The sequence below is a fragment of the Macrotis lagotis genome, chromosome X (genome assembly GCF_037893015.1).
Source record: "Macrotis lagotis isolate mMagLag1 chromosome X, bilby.v1.9.chrom.fasta, whole genome shotgun sequence".
Classification (NCBI taxonomy): Eukaryota; Metazoa; Chordata; class Mammalia; order Peramelemorphia; family Peramelidae; genus Macrotis; species Macrotis lagotis.
The window spans coordinates 186,156,683-186,182,396 of NC_133666.1; the positions used below are offsets into that span (position 1 = coordinate 186,156,683).

Here is a 25,714-nt window from a genome sequence, read left to right on the forward strand (position 1 = left end):
CCTTTTTCTTTCTTTCACTTCTTCCCTCCCTTCCTTCCCTCTTCTCATAATCTCTCTATGGAGCTATGTTTATTCTTTGTAATTTTTCAACATTCATTTTTGATTGTTTACATTTTTTGTTGTGGTCATTGTGGTTATTGATTTCTTGGTTCTACTTACTTCACTTTGCCTTAGTTCACTTAAGTCCCTTGTGCTTCTCTGTATCCATTATATTCATTGTCTCTCACAGTACAGCAATATTTCATTATATTCATGTACCACAATTTACCTAGCCATTTCCCATTAGGGCATCTACTTTGGTCCCTCTTCTTTGCTGCCACAAAGATGCTATAAACATGCATTCACTGCTTCTCTTATATTACATTCAAATAGTGTTATAGCACAAGCATTCCAAATCAAGCAGGTTGCCAAGTGCTTAGATTCCTAAAAAGTATCCATTATAAAATACTTTCTAGATAAATCAATAATTGTTTTTTGAGTACCTTATATAAATATAGCAATCATATTATAGCTATTCTAATGTATTCCAAAGTAGAATAATAGTCCCTGCCCTCCAGGAGTTTATAATTTTCTTGAGGAGATAAGTCTTGCCCACATAAAACAGGATAAAGGAAAAAGATTAATGGTTCTGAGAAAAGCTATATCAACATTGTTTCATGGAAAAAGTAATGGATTGGGTGTTAGAAGTCCAGTGAAAGCAATAGCTCTAGAGTCAGAGGAATTAGAATTAAATTCAGGGTCTGATACAAGGATCTGTGTAATTTTGGACATGTGACTCTCTTGAACCCAAGTTTGCTTATCTATAAAAATGAGGGAGTTGTACTAGCTGATATCTAAAATCTCTTTTAACTTTAAGGTTGGAGTCATACAGTTATGAAATGCTAGAACTATATACCCACATAAGTGTTTTTCCCAGTTGGCAAAGGGACACATCCTACACCCTTAAAAATGCTTACTGGCTTAGTTTTCCAATAGACTACCAGCTCCAGGTTTTGTTTTTTGTTTCTGTTTTTGTAATACTTGTTTCTAGGGGATGCAGGGGAGATAGTAGGTACTTAAGTTCTTGTTGAATTGAGAAAGGTTATCCTATATATTTCTGATTGAATAGGAGACTTAAGTGATCTCTAGAAATTTTCTGCTCTTTCTACTGATCTCTTTTGTTGTGGTTCAGTTGTGTTCCATTCTTGTGATCCCATTTTGGAATTTTCTTGACAAAGATATGGGAGTGCCATTTCCTTCTCCAGCTCATTTTACAGATAAGGAAACTGAGGTAAACAGGGTTAAGTCCCCCTGTTAAGTGTCTGAGGCTGAATTTGAATTCATGAAGATCAGCCTTCCTGCTTCCAAGTCTTGCAGTCTAGCTTCCTTTAAAATCCCAAAGCCTAGTGCATGCCTCCTTTTATGATCTATTTATCCTGTATGTAACTTGCTATGTAGGTACTCGTTTTCATGTTGTTTGCCTAGTCAGATATTAGGTTTTTTTGTAAGGGGGGGGACTGTCTTTTGCTCCTGTTTGTTTCCCTAGTGTTTAATAGGATGAGTTTTTACTGATTGCTTGAATTTAATAGTCTGAAATCACATCTGAATGAGGTGAGTTGGACATCCATTTAATTCACAATTGAACACTTTGAGGTTTAACAATCATGGTTTAATTAATAGTTTAAGGTTTAATTATTATAAAGCTGTAAGTTTCACTATTAAGAAACAGTACCGCTTGAGTTGAGGAGCTTCACGAGGGGCCCCCATTTAGCAAATTTGGGGTCTGGACGGGTCTTCCCCATGGGAGAATGAGAGAATCCCGGTGGCAAACATAAGGATGGGAAAAGCTCCTGCTTCTGATTTCAGCCCCCCCAGCTGGGGAAGCGGAGGCCATCCGGGGCTCGCTCCTGCGGCATCATGGGAATTGTAGTTGGCCGTGGAAGTCTCGGTCACTCGCCCATTCCTCTCCTCCCAATCTCAGTCTCAGCCCCGAGAATTCGAGCCCTCATTGTCACGCGCAACAATGACGGGCCCATTCCGGCGCCAGGGCTCTTGGAGACGGCCTCACTGACACAGTCTCCTGAGGTCCCCCGGCTCCAGGGCGAAGAAACTCTTGGGGGTCCAGAGAAGCGAAAAGAAGACGGGTCCAACGACATCCGGGAGTTTAGAAAAGGGATAGGGGAGGAGGGAGTTTGAAAGGGAGGAAGACACGCGTCCGGCTCTACGCATGCGCGGAAAATGTTTCTTTTTCCCCCCGGAAGTACGTCTCCGGAGCCGTAGTACGTGCGCGAGGCTCCGCCCCCTGCGAGCTTGTCCCCGCCCTCCCCGTTCCTCTAAGCGATTCGGTTCCTGGTTGGTGCTTCCTGGTCGCAGCCGCGGCAGTGAGTATGTGACGGCCCCGGTCCGCCTCCGAAGGGGTCCCGGCTCGGGCGTGTGCACGCGCGCCCCCTCGCCCTCCCGCCCCCCCCGCCGTCCCCGGCCGCCCGTCAGTCACCGCTCGGCGCGCCGGCCGCCCCCTCCCCCACCGGCCGGCGCGGGCCGGCCCGGGGCAGCGGCCTCCACGCAGCCTCCCGGCGGGGCTCCGCGGGGGCGGGGCGGGGCGGGCGCCTCCCTCCTCCCGTCCCGCCCCGCCCCCGGGCTGGTCCGCTTTGGGGGTGGGTGGGGGCTCCCGGGGCTCCTCGGGCGGCGGCCTCCCGGCTTGAGGTGAGGCGGCTTTGGCCACCGCAGGCCGAATTCCCGAGCACACTTAAAAGAGCTTAAGGAAACTTCAAAAAGCTGAGGAGATCTTGAACCTTCTTTCCGTACCTCCTTTTTGCACCCTCAAAAAGTGCTTCCCCCCCATTGTAAAACTTCTTGATTGTTTGAGAACACGGTAGTACTCTTTTCATTATTTGCTATTTAGGGACTGGAGGAGGCGAAGGAACGGTGACACTCATCACATAATGTGGGAATTTTGGGGGGCCCGTGGAGGAGGTGCTGGTGAGGGGGGGATTTAGGTTAGAGATTGTCTAATGGTCCTGAAGAGAGGAAAGGAAGTGGTGGGAAAATTTCGCTTCCCATAATAGAAGAGCATTTCATCTCAGTCACATGGCACAGTTTATTCATCCCCTCCATCTCCAGCACCCCCCCACCAGAAAAGAACTGCTATAAAATCCCTACATATAATAGCTTCTTTTCTTCCTATATTTATGGGAATAATATCTGTAGCATTGTTTTAGGCCAAGTGGCAGAAAAATTGGAAGGAAGGAGAATGTCTTTGTTTTTTTTCCTTTTTCTTTTTTTGGGGGGGGGGGGTTTGCAAGGAAGTGGGGTTAAGTGGCTTGCCCAAGGCCACACAACTAGGTAATTATTAAGTGTGTGAGACAGGATTTGAACTCAGGTAGTCCTGACTCCAGGGCCGGTGCTCTGTCCACTGTGCCACCTAGCCCCCCAGAAGATCTATTTTCAAAGGCAGTTGGGATATTAAACTAGCCCAGCCCCATTTGTTCACTCTCAAGATCTTTTTCATCTTTCTCCTGTTTGTGGTCACTATTTTCACACTTTTCCGCCCCTGGCAGGAATTACTTAAGCATATTTATTTCTTTTGTTTTAGTATGTCAGACTTTGTGTGGTTTCAGTTTGCTGTCATGCTGACAGGGGTTCAATGTGTATTAGAAATTTTAGGGTGAAAAGAGGACACAAGACTTCTCCAGTTACCTTTTTTTTTAGGTTTTTTTTTTGCAAGGCAATGGAATTAAGTGGCTTGCCCAAGGCCATGCAGCTAGGTAATTATTAAGTGTCTGAGGCTGCATTTGAACTCAGGTAATACTGACTGCAGGACTGCTCTATCCATTGCACCACCTAGCCACCCTTTAGTTACCTTTTTAAAAAATAAATTTATAAGCTAATTCTATACCCTTTCTTTACCTTAGTTGAATTTACTCAAAGAGTCGGTAAAATAAAAAGGGGGTACATCTAGACAGTTTGTTTATGTGGAAAAATAGAACAGTTATTCTGTAGGTAGCTTGCTTCTTGGACTTGTAATGGAAAATAAGAGCACATCATAGGATAACATTTGAGAGCTGAAAGTGACTTTAGAGATTATTAATGAAAACCTGTGTAAGCCTATGTAAGTTAGGTTGTATAGTTTTTTTAATTAATAGTTAATATCGAAGGTAATGAATATCTACTACTTTTAATTGGGTCTTTTCTATTACACTGTCCTAGATATTTGTTGTTTTGTAGAACTTGAGGACTTGTATCCCATTTTAATTGTGCTTCTAAGTATATGGTGTTAAGCAAAATTATTAAGCAATAAAAAGTCTTCTTTTGTCATTTGATGCTTCTTTGCTTTCAACATAACTGTACTACCAAGACTAGTTATTTAGAATTTTGTGATAATTTTTTTTAGATTTTTTTTTTTTGCAAGGCAAATGGGCTTAAGTGGCTTACCCAAGGCCACACAGCTAGGTAATTATTAAGTGTCTGAGGCCAGATTTGATCCCAGGTACTCCTGATTCCAGGGCTGGTGCTCTATCCACTGCGCCACCTCGCCACTCCTGACACCTAGCTGCCTGGTGACTTTTGTCAGAGACCTTCTAGTATGTTCTTAAATAAAGTGAGACTTGAAAAAACTAACTCAGCTGTAGATTTTCCCTCCTAATTAAGAATTACTATTCCATCGAAGTCCCTCATACTTTTCATCTTCAAGAAAATGAGATAACCTATAAGACCATTTCAGATGTTTAAATCAATGTAATTTTATAGTTTGACAAATAGCATGTGAAAGACTTATTTTATCCCTTCTACATCTCTGATTACTTAGGAAAGTATTGGGAATTCTTCACATTTATAAAGAAGAGTCTAGAGCAAATGATAAACATTTTATATACTTCCATGAAAACTTTTCTTAAAGCAAATTAAATACATTTGAATTTAATTAGAGTTGTAACACAAACTAAAAAGCCTCAGGCAAATCTCTGAGCAGGCATACATTAACTAAACAGATTGCTAGTTCTGGTAAGCACAGCTTTCAAGTATGAAGGTATAAAAATCCTCTTAATCAAAGGCCACAGGGGCCCAAATGCTAAATTTATTTTCCAGTGTTTCAGTAACAGGCTCAGATAAGAGTTTTAGCAGATCTTATTATGTGTCTGTAGTTTACATTTGGCATAAATACATGGGTGTGCCTATGGCCATATTCTTTATCCTTTCCCTTTAGGAATATTACAAGAGGAATTCAAAATTTTAAGTCTGTAATTTAGGTATTTAATTTTTTCTTTGTTGTATAGTCTTATGGATCCCATGTGAACTTTAATTAAAGCATAATTCTTTTTGATTTTTTTTAAAAAACTAGATTTTCCGTTAAAGAAGAGTGAAAAGGACTAATTTTTCTATTTTTAAGGTGCACAAATTCTACAGAGGCTAGCATTTCAATATGAACTGATAAAAGTTATAAAAATTATAATTCAGATAGTCACAGTCAAGTTGTAATAGTAGAGGGACCTGAGGGATCTATTATATAAAAGTATTACAAGTAAACTCTAACCTTTACAGTGAGTAAAATCTCAGTTGGTCTGCTTTGGGGAAGAAGAAATCAGAATATATAAACTCTTAATGATACTTTGAGTAAAGAATCTGGACATTAAGTCTTTCCCTGACATTGTTTAGATTATATTGTTATATTGATTAAGTGGAAGAAATGAATGGCTCATAGTGTATGTCATTTCACTGTATAGTTTATTTATCATAGCCTGGTGGAAAGAAGGGAATAGACATTAAATCATCCTCTAATAAGATTATGGGATTCTACCTCACATAACCCTGGGAGGCAGTCTGTCCTGATCCTCATTTTGCAGGAAGGGAAACAAAGGCAGGGGTCAAGTGATTTTCCCAGTGTCATACAACTACTAAGTGTCTTAAGGCCAGATTTAAACTTGATCAATCAATATTTATTGTGTGCCCAACACTGTGCCAAAGCCCTGGGGAAATAGAGGCAAAAGACAACCCTGCCCTCTGGGAGCTTAAAGTTGGGAGAACTGCAGGTTGAGATTAAGGGAGCAAGAATTCTAGGCTTGAGTGACAGAGAAAATGCCCTGGGACAAGAACGGACTATCTTGTATATAGAACTTCCTGGAAACCTGTGTTACTGGATCAAAAAAATACCTGGCAGAAAGTAAAGGCTAAAAAGACTGAGAAGGTAGGAGGGCATTAGGTTATTAAGGACTAAAGAATATTTTACGTTTGATTTTGGAAGCAATGAAGTTTGAGTAAGTGAGTTACTTTATTGATAGGTGGTAGGATCTGTGCTTAGGAAAAATCACTTTGGTGTCTGAAGGGAGGATGAATTGAAGTGGAGAAAAACTTGAGACAGGCAGGCCCACAAGCCAGCTATTGCAGTAATCAAGAAATGAGATGATGAGAGTCTGTACTTGGTAGCAGTCTCAAAGTGGAAGGGGGCATATGGGGAGATGTTACAAAGATAAAATTTACAGAGTAGATATGGAGGAGCAAGAGATAGTGAAGCATCTGGGAAAGCACTTCCTAGGTTGCAACCTTGAGAGACTGGAAGGAGTTTCTGATAATAGTAATTCCCTATAGTAATAAGGAAGGTATAAGCAGAGGAGGCTTTAAGGAAAAGGAGTAGTCATCTAGGAAGGAGAATAATCAGTCAGTGAACACATGTTGAGTACTTCTTAGAACTGATCACTGAATTAAACACTGGGAATAATGTGGTTTTTTTTTTTTTTGCAAGGCAGTGGGTTTAAGTGACTTCCCAAGGTCACACAGCTAAGTAAATATTAAGTGACTGAGGTCTGATTTGAACTCAGATCCTCCTGACTCCAGGGCTGATACTCTATCCACTGTGCCACCTAGTTGCCCCTGTCCTTCATTTTTGAAGAAGGCTATGACATCAGGGAGGGTGCTATGAGAAGCACATGAATTAAATTTGAGTGAAGGGGGTTCTGTGCTAATTTACCAGCCTCACTTTCTCCTCCAGAGGCATCTGGGGCTAGTGGCCAGATATGAATCAGGAGGATTGGAGATGACTTTGGATGTAAGGCAGTCAGGGTTAAGAGATTTGTCCAAGGTCACACAGGTAGTAAGTTGGCAAGTGTCTGAGATCTGATTCAAATTCCCATCTTCATGACTGCAGGGCCAGTGCTCTATCCACTGCACCAAAACAATCCCTGTTCTCAAAGAGCTTTTAATATAATGGAGAGCAGGGGAACAATACTCAAGTACAAATAAGCTGTATACCAGATTGAAATAGAAAAGAATTAAAAGAAGGAATGCACTAGAATTAAGAGTTAGGAAAGCTTTCCTATACAAGGCTAAATTTTAGTTGGAATTTGAGGAGAACCAGGGGAGTCAGTAGGTGAAGATGAGAAGAGACAGCATTCAAGGCATGGGGGGGGGGGCCTGCTGGAGAAATGAAAATGCTAAGAGGCAAGAGATGGACATGTTTGTAGAACAGAAGACCAGTGTAATCAGAGTAAGCACCATGGAAGGGAGTAAAGTATAAAAAGACTGGAGGGTTATGAAGACCTTTGAATGTCAAAAAGAAGATTTTTATATTTGATCCTGGGGGCAATAGGGAGCCAGTGGAATTAGTACGTGAGTGACTTTATTGAATGACACGATAAGACCACTTTGGTGACTGAATGGAGGATCGATTGGAGTGGAAAGAGATTTGAGGTAGGCAGAGTCACAAGCTTGCTATCTCAATAATCAAGTCCTTTTCCAGAGTTGTATTAAAGGAGAGAAGAGGGTATATAGGAGAGATGTTACAAAGGTGAGATCAACAGGTCTTGGCAACAGATTGGATATTGCTAGTGGGGGGAAGGGGGTATTGAGGGATATAGAAGAAGCAAAGATGATACCTAGATTGTGACCCTGAAGGACTAGGAGGATGGTGTTGCCCTCTACAGTAATAGAGAAATGGAGGAGGGGGGAGACTAGAGGGAGAAAGATAATGAGTTGAGTTTTGAACATTTTTAATTGAAAATGTCTCCTGGATGAGTTGTTTGAGAGACCGTTGAAAATGTGAGAGGTTAGTAGAGAGATAGGGGCAGGATAGGTTGATTTGAGAGTCATCAGCATAGAGGTTGTAATTAAATCCAAGTAAGCTGATGACATCACCAAGTAGTGAAGTAGTATAAAGGGAGAAGAGAAGAGGAGAAGGCCCAGGACAGAACTTTGTGGGACAACTAGGGTTGGAAGGCATGTTCTGAGTGAAGACTCAGCAGAGGGGATTGAGAAAGAACAATTGGATAGAAGGAGACCTAGAGAAAAGAGAGTATTAAGAAGGACAGTTTGCTTAATAGATCAAATGCTGCAGAGAGGTTAAGAAGAAAGAAGATGGCAAAGAGGCCATTGGAACAGTGTCACAAAAACCCAGAGGAGAGAGTATGCAGGAGTATTCACTCTGTTAAAGAGGTCAAGATGGATGAAGATCAAAGGGGGGAAAAAGTCTAGTTCTGCTTCATTAAACATGTTATTTTATTTTATTTTTGTTATATTTTCCTCCCTACTTCCCAGGTTGGGGATCTTTTCACCAGCCATCTTGCTGCCAGACCAGAGACCATATCCTGTAGATTTTAACACTTTTATCTCTGGAAATTCTACCCTTAAGGCCCCTGCTGTGTGGTTTTGGAGGCAGAATTGGATTCAGATTCTCTCACTACTACTTGTGGACCTTGGGCAAGTCACTTAACTTCCCTAGGCATAAGTAAAATAAAGAGGTTGAACTAGATGGCCTCTGAGGTCCTATCTTCCCAGATAAGTGATCCAGTTTTTCTGATGAGGAAAGTGATGATCTTAATGGAATAGTTTGAATTACTTTGAAAGATACCCTTCCTTCTTGATGACCACTCAAAAGAGGTAATGTATCTTTTAATGCAAAAAAGACCGCTAGGTTTGGAGACAAAAGCCTTGGGTTCAGATCTAGACTCTCTGATATTACCTGTATGACCATAAGTCATTCTGGAGGCTTCAGTGTCTTAATTTAAATGTTGGTACTGGACCAGATGTTCCTAGGCGCCCTTACACTCAGAATTTTATAGCTCTCTGAATTTGTTAAACTGTGCTTCCAAAGTTAAACTCCCAATGTTGCCTGTGAATTTTTTCTTGTGTATTTAAATAAGTTTTAAAATATATAAATATAAAAACATTTTCCTGACATTTTGTTATTTATTTATTATTGAGAATGTTAGGCATCGGTGCATAAAGGTATCAGAAATGTGCATATTTAATGAAGCCATAGTATTTCCTTTAAATTTTTAAAGTTATTTTATGGTTAAGTGAAAAGCCATTAAAAAAGATTAATTCACAGGGCTATCAATTTTTCTGATTTTGCTTTTATAATAACATGACTATGTTTCTGAATACTCATGTCTTTTGTATGATACTGTCTTTTACAGCATTAAGGTCGATACTTTTCCATGATGTTTGGTGGATATGAGAATATAGAAGCATATGAGGATGACCTTTACCGAGATGAATCATCCAGTGAACTGAGTGTTGATAGTGAAGTGGAATTTCAACTCTATGGCCAAGTACATTATGCACAGGACCTTGGTGATATCACAAGGGAGGAAGAAAATGATGAAAAAAGCTCTGAGGATCCTGAGTCATTAAATCTTAAAAAGACAAACCAGAAGAACTTAATTGTTCTTTCAGATACTGATGTCATCCAGATATCAGATGGTTCAGAGGTCATCTCTCTGTCTGATGAAGATAGTGTCTACAGATGTAAAAGAAAGAAGAGAGGAAACCAGGTTTTGGAAAGTCAGTGTGATCAGCATTCTGATGAATTGTCTAGAAAGAAATGTAAGAGAGTTATTAAGAAGTCTAAACGTGGAAAGAGATCTAATGCGATTCAGGAAGTTATGGTTATCGAGGATAGTTCAAACGAAGAGAAGGAGATTACCATCTCTGAAAGTGAAGAAAGTGATGTGGAGAGCTGGATGTTACTGGAATGTGAAGTAGATGACAAAGATGATAACATTCTTCTCAACCTTGTGGGCTGTGAAACCTCTGTTGTTGAAGGTTAGTACAATTTTACCCATTTTGGTTAGTTATTAATCACCATCTCTCATCAATGAGAGGCACCATTACCTCTAAAGAGATTCATTTATAATAGTTAAAGCGAGTGAATGGGATCTTGTGACCCTCACAATAGGTTAGAATCTTATAAATCTTCATTGTTAATTTTATTCTTTACCATTTTATCTTTCATTGTTATTTCACCTGAAGATGTCTCTAATACATGGTTCTGCCCCATGATGTTAGTATTGCAGAATTTCAGAGTTTCAAAATTGAAACATTTATAAATTAGTTCTCCCACTACATTGTTGAAGCCCATTCAGCACCAGTCCTATACTTTCTTTATTAGAATATTCTTCTACTATGTAGCTTACTTAGGAAAAAAATTAGAACTTTGTTACAAGACAAGTGGAGTACTTAACCTTGTGGTCAGACAATAAAGAAGAAAACTATGTGGAGCTTTAGGGATATCAGTGTAATGAATTTGGCTTCCTTGAGTCTTAAGAACTCACAGTTTACATTGTCAGAATAAGCATTAGCATTGAAAACTCAGGATCCTAAGTTTTCCATGATGTTTGGTGGGTATGAGAATATAGAAGCAAAGAATTGAAACATTAGGTAAGCTGTTGTTAAAGTAAGTCTGATGAATAGAAAAAGCCTGAAATACTGAGAGATGTATTTGTGTTTTATATTTAAAAAAATTTTTTTCAGAGCCTGGTAGATAAGAGACTGTGGGGAAATAGATTCAAAAGTATAAGGAATATTTCCAGACTTCAGGGAGATGAAAACAGTGTTTGTATGCAAGAAATAATTAACAATGTCATTATAAATAGTAAATTAATGATATGAGTATATAAAATGGAAGTTCAGAGGACTTTGAAAACTTACTGTTAGTTATTATTAGATGGATCTTGAACTGGATTTTGAAAAACAAAGGAGGAGTAAAATGGGCCAGAAGCAAGAAGGTGTTCTAAATTAGCAGGTCTATATTTCTTATAGGTCATGTTTCACGGTCAGTAATAAGTAACAATTATTTTTAAAAGGAGGACAACATTTATATATATATGCCAGAAAACAAATCTATTGACAAATAAGTAGGATTATATAACAAGCTATAGTATATGTTTTGATCCATAGGTTTAAATTGAACCCAAAGAAAGAAAAAACTTGCGTCTCAACTATATATATATAGTTACCTACCTTGATTATTACAAAATTCAAGTCGGTTCAGTGTTTACGTATGTGATGCTGACATTGGTTTTGTTTGTTTATATTTTAACTATTATAAACTATAAGCATATTTTTCTTGTATTCCTTAGCTACTGAAACTCAATATTTGAGAATTTTCAAACTTATCAGACTTTTAAAAATTAGACTAAAAGTAACTACATTTATTAAAAAATAATGACAATATGATGACTGATATCTATAGAGCATTTTATAGTTTTAAAAGTGCTTTATCTATATAATCTAATATTTATCTGTAATACAGAGATATGCAGTTTGGAGATGCTGAGTTGCCCAAGGTCACATAGTAAGTGGCAGAGCTTGTACTTTAGTTCAGGAACAGTTTGTAGACTAGTATGATTAGAGGGGAGGAAGGCTAAGTATTCGACATTGGAGAAGATTGAAGACTTGGTTGGAGTCATATCATAGAGGATATTGAATGAAAAACTTAGGAGTGGACTTGTATAGGCATTGAGGAACCATTTAAATTTTTTGAGCGAGGGAATGATCAGGCATTTTAGTACTGGTGGCTTTTTATCATGTGGGAATGAGATAGCTAAAAATAGGGTATAGGCAGTAGTGTGAATGAAAAGCTAAAAACTGATGGAAAAGATTTTTAAGAGAGGAAGGAGTACTTTTTACTTGGTATTATAGTTTAAAACAGGGATGTCCAGCCTTTTAGCTCTTCTGGGACACATAACCCAACAAAAAGCCCTCAAGGGCCATATATAAAATTAAGTACCCATTCATGAATAAAATGTAACTTAGACCACCAATGAACATAAAAACAAACTACACCTGGTTAGACACACCTAGTTTAGAGTGAAGAATTGTGATATCATACATAGATTAGTCTTAAATAGGAACTGGGATGTCCTAGGATAGTTTTCTGTATTAGTTAAACTCCCTGAAGATGATGGTAGGAGATGAGTTATGGAGGGAAAAATAGGTTCTGAAGTCATTGAGGAAAATGAAATTTTATGTGTAGGATGATAGGTGATATGATAGTAAAGTTGACAGGTTGTAAGTGAATAGTGTGGACTTGAGATGAGAAAAAGTGGAATAATAGTTCATTGTGATCAGTGGCCCTGTCCAGGCTAACCCCTTCTCATTAAGAGATAGAGTTTCATTTTTCTTTTCCATTGCAGATGGGAAGCACAATGTGGTATATTGAACATAATGTCAGACACCATTATGTTGATTAGTTTTCTCTTGCCATTAAGAGATGATTGGCTGGGTATCAAAAGGGATATAACTGGAGCAAATGGGATGTAGAAAATAAGGGATAAACATCAATAAAAATAAGAATTCTCCCTTTAATGAAGGGACTCCTAGAATAAAATACAAAGCTTTGTATAGAAAATGATGCTTGAATTACATCTTGAGGGAAGGATTCTTTTTTTTTTTAGATTTTTCAAGGCCATGGGGTTAAGTGACTTGCCCAAGGCCATACAGCTAGGTAATTATTAAGTGTCTGAGGTCGAATTTGAACCCAGGTACTCCTGACTCCAAGGCCAGTGCTCTAGTCATTGCACCACCTAGCCACCTCTGAAGGAGGATTCTTTTGAGGAGACAAAAGCCTCAATGCTCCATTTGCAGAATGAAACCAGATCTATAATCACATTTTTCCAGTATTGATGTGTGCATGACAAGTTTTCTGTAAGATTGCTTATAGAACATTTTCCTACATGATTTTCTACAGTATTCAGGCATTGTTAGCATTGGCCATTGCAAAGATACAGGAATGGGAGAGGAGTGACAAGTGAGGAATAGTGGTGAAGGACACCTTGGCTGGATTATGGATTGTAAGAAGGGGGAAATATGTAATGAGGCCATAAGACAAATTGGGACGAAATTGTAAAGGACTTTAAGAATTAACTGGAATTTATATTTAATTCTAGAGATAATAGAGTCACTGAATTTTAATGAGTAAAGTGGTATGTGGTTAGAGCTGCACTTAAGGAAAATCATATTGGCAGTATTGTGGAGGATTGGCTGGAGTGGGTAGAAACTTGAGTGAAGAAGATCAATTAGGAGATCTTAGTCTTAAGCAAAAGATGGTGATGGCTTGAACTAATGTGGTAAATGTGAGTAGAGGGAAAGGGTTGAAGGAGAGAGATGATATGAGAGTATGATTTGTCAGTCAATTGGATTGGTGATTAAGAAGTGAGGAATAAAGGATGATGCCAGTTACAAACCTGAGAGGCTGGAAAATGGTGGTACTCTTAAAAGAAGGAATTGGGGGGCATTTGAGGTGGCTCAATGGTGGACTAGGAACTGAGGTTAAAGTTTTGGACCATACTTACAATTAAATCACATGTAGGGCCACTGGCCCTCAAAGCCCATTCATATGGCATTATTACATTTTATTATATTTGTTGGAAACATGGGTCTTCTGAACCATATCACCCAACAAAAACTTGTCAAGAGCCACATATAGAATTTAGCATTTATTTATGACTCTAGTGAAACTTCTGTTACCAATGAATATAATAATAATAAAATGTAATAATGCCGTATGAATGGGCTTTGAAGGCCATATATGTAGACCATGGGTTAGTCACACTTGGTTGAGTCTTAGAGTCATGTTTTAAACCTGTAGTATGATTAATTCTTATGATTTTGTTGTACTTATTTCTGTAGTTGTATTTGTTGACATTTTTCTAACATGATATTTTATTTAATAATTTCTTCCTTGTTTGTATTATTTCATTGGTGGAGGGAATTTATGATGATGAAATTCTTGCTACCAGTGCAAATTAACATTTACTCTGGACTTACTAGTCTTAAATAGCAGTTCAGATATTGAAAAGTTTAGTAACTTTCCAAGACCATCTAGCTAGTATATGTCAGATATATAGGATTTGGAATCAAATCTTCGATTCTTTTTTTTTGCTTTTTGCAGGGCAGTGGGTTTAAGTGACTTGCCTAAGGTCCCACAAGTAGGTAATTATTGTCTGAGGCTGGTTTTGAACTCAGGTCCTCATCACTCCAGGACCAGTGCTCTATCCACTGTTCTACCTAGCTGCCCCGCCCCCCATAAATCTTCCAATTCTTTATCCACTTAGCATTACTTCTGTTTAAGTTACTTGAGTTACAAAATGATGCTTGTACTTGATTTCTGTGTACATATGTAAATATCTGTTTCCTGATCATCAGTGAAAAATGTTAGTTATGCCAAGACCTAAGTAATACCTAATATATATAAAACTAATTGCATATTGCATGTGTATTATCCTTAATATTGCTATTTATCCTTATTTTTAACTTTTTGTTTCTAATTTGAATTAGAACAAATACTGCAAGCTAAATTAGTTGATGCCATCAGGTATTTTATAAATATCTTAATGTAATCTATTTTATTCCTTTGCTCTGCTAATACTATAATCCTATTTCTTTTCAATTAATAAGACATATTGAAAACAGATTAATATTTGATATTTTCTTGTTTCAAATAATCATTATCCCTTTATAAATAACTATACGTGGAATTAGAATGTACTTTGCATGATTTCATTAACTTTAAAACAGCTTTTTAAAAATTTATGAAAATTTTTGTTGTGTCATTTTGGACATTGTCTTTTATAATAATGATCATTCTTATCCTTTCATACTAAGAGGAAATCTTGGCAAGAAAATTTTTTTAAATCAGTAATAGCTTAGAAAAAAATATAAAACTTTTTGACAGACATATCTCATTCATACTCTGAAAACCCCATGTAGGATGTAGTATAGTTCCTTGTACAAAGAAGTAGTTCAGTGAATATTTCATATAGACATTTTAAAAAAGTGTTTGCTAATTCATTATTAGCCTATACAAATAATTAAGGACATACTATGTGCAGGTTATTGTACTAGGCATTGAAGATATAAAATTGAATATGTGACTATCAGTTATATGCTGTGTATTAAATTATATGGGAGTTCACAGAATCACCATAGACACATTGATTTAAAGCAGGAAGGGATCTTAGAACTCACAAGTGATCAGGAATACATACCTTTTGAGAGGTATGCCATAAAATCAAACCTATTTCAGGTATCTTAGACTATGGTAATGCATGACAGTATTAAACTTGAGTTGTCTGTTATATCCCCATTCTCTCTGGATCTTTCCATTTAAATGACAGAGCCCTAATTAAATGTAGATGTCTCCAGAATTTCCAATTTCAAACAAAAGGTACTTAATATGTCATATCTCTCCATAAACTTCATGAGATCAGGGCCCATATCTTTTTCTTCTTGGTAATGAGCACTGTGCCTTGAATAGTGGCCCATTAAGCTATTTTATGAATGAACAGCTTTAGTTTTCTTCATTAATGATTGTTGTTAAGTCATATGACTAGAGGTATATATTGAGTCCTGAATGTATAGCAGGCAGTCATTGAAATTTTATTAATTGATTAAGGTTTTGAGTTGAACAAGTTATTGGAATTGTCTTAAAAATCACAGATCTTTTTTCTCAATTAAAACTGATATATTTGTCATTTTTGTAATGGGGATAGATGTATAACGTGATAGTGAAAGATAGAGAAGTTGATAAACATTTTTTCATATAATAATAGTATTTTTCAGTTTTCCTGAAATACTGATATCCAATAAGTTATTTTTTATTTTTAAGTTTTTATATATTATTTTTTCAATTACATGTAAAAATAATTTTAAACATTCAATTTTTAAGATTTTGAGTTCCCTCTCCCTCATTGAGAAGGCAATTTGATATAGAATATACATGTACAGATATGCAAAATGTTTTCAAATTAGCCATATTATGAAAGAAAACAATAAAAAACCCAAGAAAATTAAAGTAAAAAAGTTTGCTTTGATCTGTGTTCAGACTTCCTCAGTCTTTCACTTGAGGTGGATAGCATTTTTCATCTTAAGTCCTTCAGAATTGTTTTGGATTATTCTGATGCTGAAAATAAATAAATCATTCACAATTGATCATTGTACAATATTGCTGATACTATGCAAAATATTCTTTTTGTTCTACTCACTTCAGTTTGCATCAGTTCATATAAGTCTTTCCAGATTTTTATGAAATCATCCTATTTGTTCTTTTTTAAAATTTATTTAAGGCAATGGAATTAAGTGACTTGCCCAAGGGCACATAGCTAGGCAATTATTAAGTGTCTGAGGCTGGATTTGAACTCAGGTCCTCCTGACTCCAGGGTTGAGTTCTTGATAATAAAGTGTTGATCTTCATTTAAACTCTACAGTTCATTCTCTGGATATGGGTGGTATTTTCCTCTTAAGTCTTTTAAAATTGCCTTTGATTATTGTACTGCTGAAATGAACCAGTCAATCACAGCTGATCATGTACATACAGTGTTCTTCTGGTTCTGCTCATTTCACTCCGCATCAATTCATGCAAGTCTTTCCAAGCTTCTCTGAAATCCTGTCCCTCATGATTTCTTATAGAACAGTAGTGTTCCAACACATACCCATATACCCCAAATTTTCGGCCATTTCCCAATTGATGGGCTTCCCTTTAACCTCTAATTCTTTGCTACTACAAAAAGATTTGCTTTGAATATTTTTGGACATGTGAGATTTTTACCTTTTTCATGATCTCTTCAAGGCTACAGACCCAGAAGTGATATTGCTGAATCAAAGGGTATGCCCATTTTTATTGCTCTTTGCACATAATTCCAAATTGCTATCCAGAGAGGTTGGATTAGTTCACATTGTTAATTTCTTATAGGACAGTAGTATTCCATCACAATCATATTTTACAACTTGTCAATCCTGACTTTTTGGGGAATTGATGATGATGGTTTCTCTCAATTTCCAATTCTTTGTCACCCCAAAAAGAGCTGCAGTAAATATTTTTGTACATATAGGTCGTTTTCCTTTTTTTCCCTTTAAACGTTATCTCTTTGGGAAACAGACCCTGTAGTGGTATTACTGGATCAAAGAATATGCAAATTTTGGAATAGTTCCAATTTGCTCACTAGAATGGTTGAATCAGTTTACAACTTCACCAATACTTCACAATTTCACCAACAGTTCATTGGGATCCCAATTTTTCTATATCCCTTTCTACCTTTGTCATTTTTCTTTTCTGTCATATTTACCAATCTGATAATTGTGAGGTGGTACTAAAGAATTATTTTATTTTGCATTTTTCTAATCAGTAGTTATTTAGAATACTTTTATTTCTTTTTTTCTGAAACCTGCCTGCTCATATTCTTTTGACTATTCATTATTTGGGGAGTGATCTTATTCTTATAGATTTGACCTGATTCTCTCTTATATTTGAGAAAATGAGGCCTTTATCAAGAGAAATTTGCTGTAATTTTTTTTCCAGTTTTCTGCTTGACTGCATTGGATTTGTTGCATGCAAAATAGTTTTTAATTTAATATAATAAAAATGATCCATTTTACATCCTGTGATGCTCTCTATCTCTTTTTGTCATAAATTCTTCTCTTAGCCATAGATCTGACAAATAAGATATTCCATAGTTCCCTATTTTGGTTTATAATGTTTTAGCCCCTTTATTTTACTCTATGTGTGTTTTTCTTGTTTCAAGTATGTTTCTTAGAAAAACAAATAGTTGGATTATGGTTTTTAATAATTTGCTATCTACTTCTGTTTTGTGGGTGAATCCGCCTATTAATATTCACAGTTATGGTTACAAACTGTATTTTCCCTCCATCCTAGGTTTCCCCCTTTGTCCTTATCGCTTTCTCTTTTTCTCTCTCTTTTTAGCCTGTCTCTCCTCAAAAGTCTGTTTTGCTTCTGACCAGTGCCTTTCCCCAACCACCCTTCTACCACCTTTTTTCCTTGTTATTCTCTTATCCCATTGATCTCTTATTTTCCCAGATTTAAGAAACAGGGAAACTTGCTTTCTGAAACACATTTATATTTGATTTTTCTAGGAAAAGTTTTGTAATTAATTGACTGTAGGTTTGATAATTATGAATTCATGGCAATTAAAACATGGAATCACTTTACAAAAACTTTATTCTTCCTTTTTTTTGTTACTTAATATTGGCAATAGAGAACATATCTTTAAGATTGATGTAAAGTGCCTACTTAAGAACTGTCATTTTTCTCAGAGAAAGCTGTTGGATTTTCTCTGGGTATAGGGGGGTAATTATATATTTCAGCTTAAAAATATAGAACCTTAAATCAATTTTCTATTCAGTTACTTCAGAGTCATGGGCTAAAATTTAGAGGAAGAGTTAACAGAGATGTTGCTAAGCTAACAACATACTTTTCAAATTTCATTCTTTTCAAATACTTACTGCCTATTCTGCAATTCTTATTTTTAATTTTTTTTTATTTAAGGCAATGGGGTTAAGTGACATGCCCAAGGTCACACAGCTGGGCAATTATTGTCTGAGGCTAGATTTGAACTCAGGTCCTTCTGACTCCAAGGCTGGTGCTCTACCCACTGCTCCACCTAGCTGCCCCCCCCCCCTTATTCTGCAATTCTGTTCTCACCTTTGTTTCAGTTTTTGAAAACTGGCTAATTTATGCAGCTTTATATATGAGTCTGTCCCGTTTTGGACCACCTGCAAATTCATCAGAAATCCTAAATAGTAGTATAAAGTATATTATTTAGTATGGGATTGTTTACTATGGATCAGTTCTTAAGACATAGCTTTTGTTTTTTTCTCCAAGGTCTTTTGATATAACCTGGGAAATGTCTTATTATGGTAAAGTGAAGAAATATAAGTAGATTTAGTTTTGGATTTAAGAGTTTTTAAAATTTTCAAAATGAATTTTCTCTCCGGTCTTGTTAGCCTGATACCCTAGAAGAAACCTATATGACCCCTCATATAGATAAGGTAATTTGTGTTTTTAAGGCATCACATTGCTCAAAGTCTGTCCAGTACAATCAAACTGTTTTAATTTGTACATGACTGAAGAAGCAAATCTTTTTGTTTTTCTATCTGTAATTTACAACATGTATTCATTTGTTATAGACCACCAATGAAGATTGGTTGAGGGTGATGCCAGAACTGTAAAGTTGGCATCCTGTTGAATTAGAATTAATCAGTAAATATGCCCAGTCTCTTCCAAATGCTTAGATGTCTCTTTAAAATGTTTAAAATTTTTTATGTACACTCTAGTCTTTGTTTTCCTTTTGTTTCTATTAATAGTATTATTTTTAAAAGTTACAGCATCTTTTCTCAATTGATGCTTATATGTATGATTAATTAGAATCAGGAAGTTTGAACAGAAGGAAAGCAAAGTTGAAACAATTATCTCTGTACCTAGTTCTAGTAAAAAATTCCTATCTCCTTTTAGGTTTATTTTTAGTGAGCCTGATGTGCAGCATCACAAATAATGCAGATTATAGTGCTAAATTTAAAATGGATAATATATGATTGGTTCTAGCAATATTACAAAAGTGTTTATAAATAGTCATTAATTTAAAAACAAAAGCTCTTCAGTTTTTTAAAGCAAAAATATCATGAGTTGAATTAATTACTGTGAATATTGGCCTCAGTAAAGGGGAAAATGAAAATTGTTTTGGCACTTCTTAAAAGATAAGCTATTATATCTAATACTGTTATTTAGTTATGTTGTAACTAAGGTTCAGAATAGAACTGATCATAAGAGATAATTTAAATTAATGGTAGTGTTATTAGTAAACATTTAAAACAAGTTACAAAGTCATTGTAAGACTTTTGCCAGTCTTACTTTAAGTGTTCCAGAGATATAAACAGGTTAAGAATAGAGTGCTCTTTGCCATAGAACAGATGACTTCATTTTTCCGTTTATATTATTGTTAACAAAGTGACCTAAAAACCAGAGGACTCGATGCATAATGCCTGAATACTGCATGAAGTAGTTCTTGTCTTGTGCTTAGCTTTTGGGAGCCATGCTGTAGAATTCCCAAGACTGCTTTTAAACTGCAAAACTCTAGTGTAATAGCATGTCATCTTATGATAGACCACTGGGAGTCTATCTTTTTATTTAATTTCTAATTAACATAATGACTTATATTGTTACTATTCACTGTTTATGGTTAAGTTGTCATAGGAAAAAGAAGAAATAAAAATGTTCGATCTCAACTTTGCTAGTGAATGGAATGAACCTTAAAAGCCTTTTATGGTCATTGTTCAGTAGTCTGAAAACCATTAGAAACTTGGAAAATGTTAGAGCAGTCTTGGTTAGGTTTTTAATAGCAATTTGAACTATTCCTTATTATGTAAGATGTTTCAACTAATTTTTTGGTTTTTACTCTTGATCAACACCTTAGTTAAATTTTCCATCAAATATATTTATGATATGTGATCTGGTTAAAGATATAGTATCCATTTCCTCCTAACAGAACTAAGTTCTTAAGGATGAAATAAATTCCAAGAATTGGATTTGACTAAATTCCAGTATTTTTTGTTATTTCAGATGTATATATTGTTTATGATTCTGAGGATCTAAAATCTTTATGATTCTGTATACCAAATTCAGTGGCAACTGGTCATTAAAATATCTTGAAAATTCTTTTGCAAACTAGACTTTTTTACAAATTGCAGTGATTGTTTTTTTAAAAGTTCTTTTTTTTACCTGATCCAGAGATTTAATGTATTTGTCTAAATAGTGCTACCTGCCTCTCCTAAAAAAACTAACACATAAAATGCATGTGTGGTCTATAATCATTGTTAATTTGCTAAAGTCTAACACAGTGTCTATGACAATATTCTTAGGTTAATTGATTACTTTTTCAGTTTTATACATATATTTTCCTTTCAGGGAGTTCCCATTTTAGAGATACAGGTTTTACTGTAGAATGGTATATATATTGAGAATGTTTTATTTTGTAATAAAAAGAGCCAGAGATTAAATGACATTATCATCCTTATACTTACTGCATTGAATCATGAATCCTAACAATATAGAAGATAGGAGAAGAGAATTTAAATATAATTTTTTTAATTGGCTGTTTGCAAATGTGTGTTTTGGAAACCAAGTATTTTATAAATTTAGGGAAGGAATGTTATAATTAAGTCAAAAGTAATTTTAATCTAAAATATTATCATGTAAAATTATTTTTAAAAGCTATTGATCCTACCCATAGTTCTCTCCTGCCTCTGCCCTATCACCCACCTCAAAAATTATTCAAGGATTTTAGAAATAGAAGTAAATTTTGTGGCTATGTTTTTGCTATATTTGGATTTAAACTTTAAAAGAAATTCTTAGTGTTAACATTAATTTATCTTAATCAAATGGGATAATATTTGTAAATCACTTCGCAAAGTTCTGGCACATAGTAGGAGCCATTGAAAAGTTTATCTCCTCCCTGCTACCTCTTTTAATCATCAAAACTTACTGATTCCAAATTCATTTTTTTTCCTACTGCTCTGCAGTTGTCTCTAAAAAAAGTAAATAGATAAGAAACCTAAGCAACTCTGAATTTCGGGGTAGTTAATTTTTCCTCACTAAGAAAATTATTATAGATTTATGTGTAGACACTAGTTTGTGCAAGGACCCCCCCCCTTCCCCCAAACTATAAAGAGATATGTCTAAGGTTATGAAAAAATAATATATTTGTTTTATCAGATTATAGGCTTGATTGCTAATTAATATAAATCATTAACTCTTGATAGAACTGTAGCTTATACTAAAAAAATTATAGATTTCAAATTGATAGTGTTTTAACAGTGTTATTTTAAATGTATTTTCCTGAACAGTTATTCTTCATAGAAAATTTCAATGCCTGTTTTTATTAGTTAGAACAATTAGATTACAATAGAAAACAGAACAGATTATTGTATCATCTGTACCTTTTGAAAGCATATATTTGATGGAAAGACCAAAAAAGGTTATATAATTAGAGACAAAAATTTTTTCCCTTGAGTCATCCTTTATCTAACTAATAAGCTTATTTTTTTTTATTCTTTTATTTTTCTCAAGGAAAAAGAAAAGTTTGTAAATTTTAAAAGATAAAAGTAAGATTAATATTATGGTTAGAACTCTTAGATTTTATTTCTGTATTGGCAAGATTCATTTGATTTTACTATTTCTTTGATTATAAAAAATATTCTAGGGGAGGATGGAGTAGAGGTTTGCCCTGTAACTTTTAAATATTTAGCCTATTTTTATAGAACATGGAAATTTTAGTAAGTTGATAATTTGTAGAAAACAGAGCAAATAAAACTAATTGGAAAAATGCCTAATATAAGTCTTTATTTGAAGGAATATGCTCTGTTAAAACATAAAGTAAGACTTAGTGTTATTTTAATTTAGGAATAATAGCAAATTATGCTTTTCAAAGAATTTTTTGATCACCAATGAAATTTAATTCTGACTTAATTTAAACAAAGTCCCACTTGGTAGGATTTGCTTCCCTCCACTCCTATCCTCCTTCCAGTATCTCTTCCACATCAGGCTATTTTTTTCTTTTTTCCATCAAATATGATTGATTTTAATAGTTAATGGAGGTAAATGTAATATAAAACTTATTTGGATCACATTTTAATTGATGTTTGAATATTGGAACTTCAAAAATGTAAAGTTGACTGCAATTCTATCTGGAAAAGAAAGACCTTACACAGTGTCTATCACAATATTCTTTGCTTAATTGATTACTTTTTCAGTTTTACACAAATATTTTCCTTTCATGAAGTTTTCATTTTAGAGATACTGCTTTACTGTGGAATGGTTTATATTGAGAATGCTATATTTTATAATGAAAAGAACCTAAGATTAAATGACATTATCATCCTTATGCTTATTTCATTGAATCATGAATCCTATTAATATAGAAAATAGGAAAAGAGAATTTAAATATAATTTTCTAATTGGCTATCTGTAAATGTGTGGCTTGGAAACCAGATATTTTTATAAATTTAGACAAGAAATGTTATAATTAAGTCAAAAATAATTTTAATCTAAAAAACTTTAAGAAACTTTTACAGTGTAAATTTTAATTCTATTTTATAGAGAGATGACCTTAAAATCCATCAACTACTAAGTGTAGGTCAATGTGAGTAAGTTTCTATTTAGTGTCATCACCTGGCACTTTTGTAAGATTTCCTCACATTGGGAAATTGTTTTTCTTAGTTTTAGAGGTTATTTTTAGTAAAGATAGGATGTGATTTTTTTTTTTGCCACAAATCAAAGGAAAAAAAATATAAACCGTACTATTTGTGTTTCTTTTTTTTTTAATAGGGGAGGAGAATATCCTCTCAATTGCAGTGCTTGAGGAGTCTGTTTGAAGTTATTCTAAACATTCCATTTAAGTTTAAATAATTAATAGGTTTAAATTTTTTCCCTCTCTGTTGACACTTTTTAGTGCCTTAATGAATTTTTAAAAAACTTTATGAACACTTGTGTGTAAGCTTTTACAGTCAGTATACAAACATAAACACCTACATACTACCCATATCCACACTCACAACCATGTATCCCAGAGCAGTATTAAGCATTGGGAATTCCTTTTTTCTCTCCCCCTTTCTAAGTATAGTACATGCAAATGCATATTTTAAGGAAGAAAAAAGTTCATCTTTATAGTATAATATATATATAGTATAATATAATATGGATCCTCTCGAATCTCTTATTTGATTAAAAATTAATAAAACTAATAAGTTCTTTTTTTGAAATATCTGAAGATCTTCCAGGCTGTGAGTATACCTGCAGTCTCAGCAATCCCTTTTTTATCTATACAGATTTTCCTGCCTATTGTGGACCTTTCCTCTAATTTAAATTTCCCATGGCTTTGAGTTACAGACTAGGTTTTCTGCAAGAGTGCCCATGCTTACATGGTCATATATTCTGGGTTACTTTTTCACTTTTTTTTTTTACTTTGCCATTTTTTGGATTGATAAAAGGAAAGAAGAATCTTTCTTCTTCTGGTTTCTTTAATTTGCTCTTTTCTCTTTTAGACCATATATTTGATTGTTCCAACCTCTTCCCCAAACCAGATTAGTAAAAAATTACTGTATTATACTTAGATTCGTAAGAGTTTGTGAAGAAAAACTAATTTTGTTCTTGGTTTCATTTATTAAGTAGCAATAACAGTTTAAATTTTGAGATATTGTGAAGCAAAAGGAAAATTTTAGCACTATTGGGAAATGTAACATCACAAGAATTTCTGTCAATAATGATTAGTGTCGTAGATCATCTAAAGTCTAGACTTTCTTGCAAGCAAAATATAGTTTATCATTATTGTATATTTCAAGTTCAAGAGTTTTTCCTTTAAACACACATACAGGTAGAAAATGTATTATGCTAATCATTTTTATAATATAGTATTTTGCATATATTTATAAAGGCATATAAATAGACATAGAGTTTGGGTTGGAAGTTTCAATCAGTTCTCTATATTTTGCTGATTCTTGTCTATGGAGTTTTTACTTTTCCAGTTTAGAGAATTTTGCATTATGAATCCTTATCTTTGTCATTATTATATGTTGACAACTTTATAAAAGTTGTGACAGAAGTCTATTGCTTTATATATATCTTGAGAAAGTGGTACCAAATATTAGCATATTAATTTAAAAAATATTCTTTTATATTAAGAAATTTTTTTTAATAACTGACATTTAAAGGAGGAACAAAAATTCTTTTTTTTCCTTTTTTTTTTTGGAGGTGGGGAAAAAGACTTATCTCTGTAGGATGTGTCTGGTGAGCAACTTATGCTCTCAAGGCAGTACAGTACCTTCTATAAAACTAACCTCCCAGGTGACCTAACTTGCTCAGGGTCAACCAGTTCTTGTATCTTTGAGGAAGGATTTGAATCTTTATCTTCCTGATTGCAAAATGTTAGCTCCAGAGCAAGAGCTCTTGTACTTAATGACATTTCAGTGAGACTGTATAAAGTTTAGGAAATTAAAAAAAAATGAACCTACATTTATATGTTTTATCAAATATTCAGGTATTAAAGTACAGTTTTTTAAAAAATGCAGTCCTATCTTGGTTATATCAAAGCTTTATTGGAAAGCAGTTATTTCCAAAATCCAGAAAAGGATTTCCAAGCATTTAAAAATCTTAATGAAAAATGGCATTGTAAATGAAAATACTTCTTTTTTATTACAATTTCATGCTAAAAATGATTTGAGATTCAGTATATTGGGTGAGAAATGATACTTTAGACTACCAATTATAATCTACTTTTTAAAAATATCTTCAACTTTTGAAACTTTTGAATTTGTGTTTATTTATTTATTTTTGCACATAGAGACTGCCTAAATAATTTGTGTTCATTATAGAATTAAACAATCAAAAGTAATTCCTTAAATATATTTCTAGATGTCTGATATGTAAAGTGATACTATAATGAAGGTATTTAGTTCATCTTGTGAAGAATTCTTGGGACATTTCCTTAAGCAAAATTCTTAGAAATTCTGCCTTTGCATTGTTTTTCTTTTGATCGGAAAGATTTGTGGTACCATATTTTAATTTCATATATATCCTAAGGCAGTAAACACAGAAACATATTTCTTAGACTATCTCAGATTTTTTTCCCTTAAAGGTCATAATTTTTAGCCCCTTTTAGCTTTTATTTCAAACTGCAATAGAATC

At 34.7% G+C, this 25,714-nt stretch overlaps 1 protein-coding gene across 3 annotated transcripts in view; it reads left to right on the forward strand.

The window, feature by feature from the left end:
• The first annotated feature begins 2,220 nt into the window (after window positions 1-2,220).
• ZCCHC7 (zinc finger CCHC-type containing 7) overlaps window positions 2,221-25,714 on the forward strand; it is a 285,197-nt gene continuing 261,703 nt past the window's right edge. Inside the window, exons 1-2 of one of the 3 annotated variants that reach the window (XM_074201949.1) lie at window positions 2,221-2,364; window positions 9,381-10,008. In XM_074201949.1, the coding sequence (XP_074058050.1) occupies window positions 9,402-10,008 (607 nt within the window). In that variant the 5' untranslated portion in view covers window positions 2,221-2,364; window positions 9,381-9,401. Of the gene's footprint in view, window positions 2,365-2,632; window positions 2,683-9,380; window positions 10,009-25,714 lie in introns of those variants that run through there. The other 2 variants (XM_074201948.1, XM_074201950.1) reach the window with 2 other exon arrangements.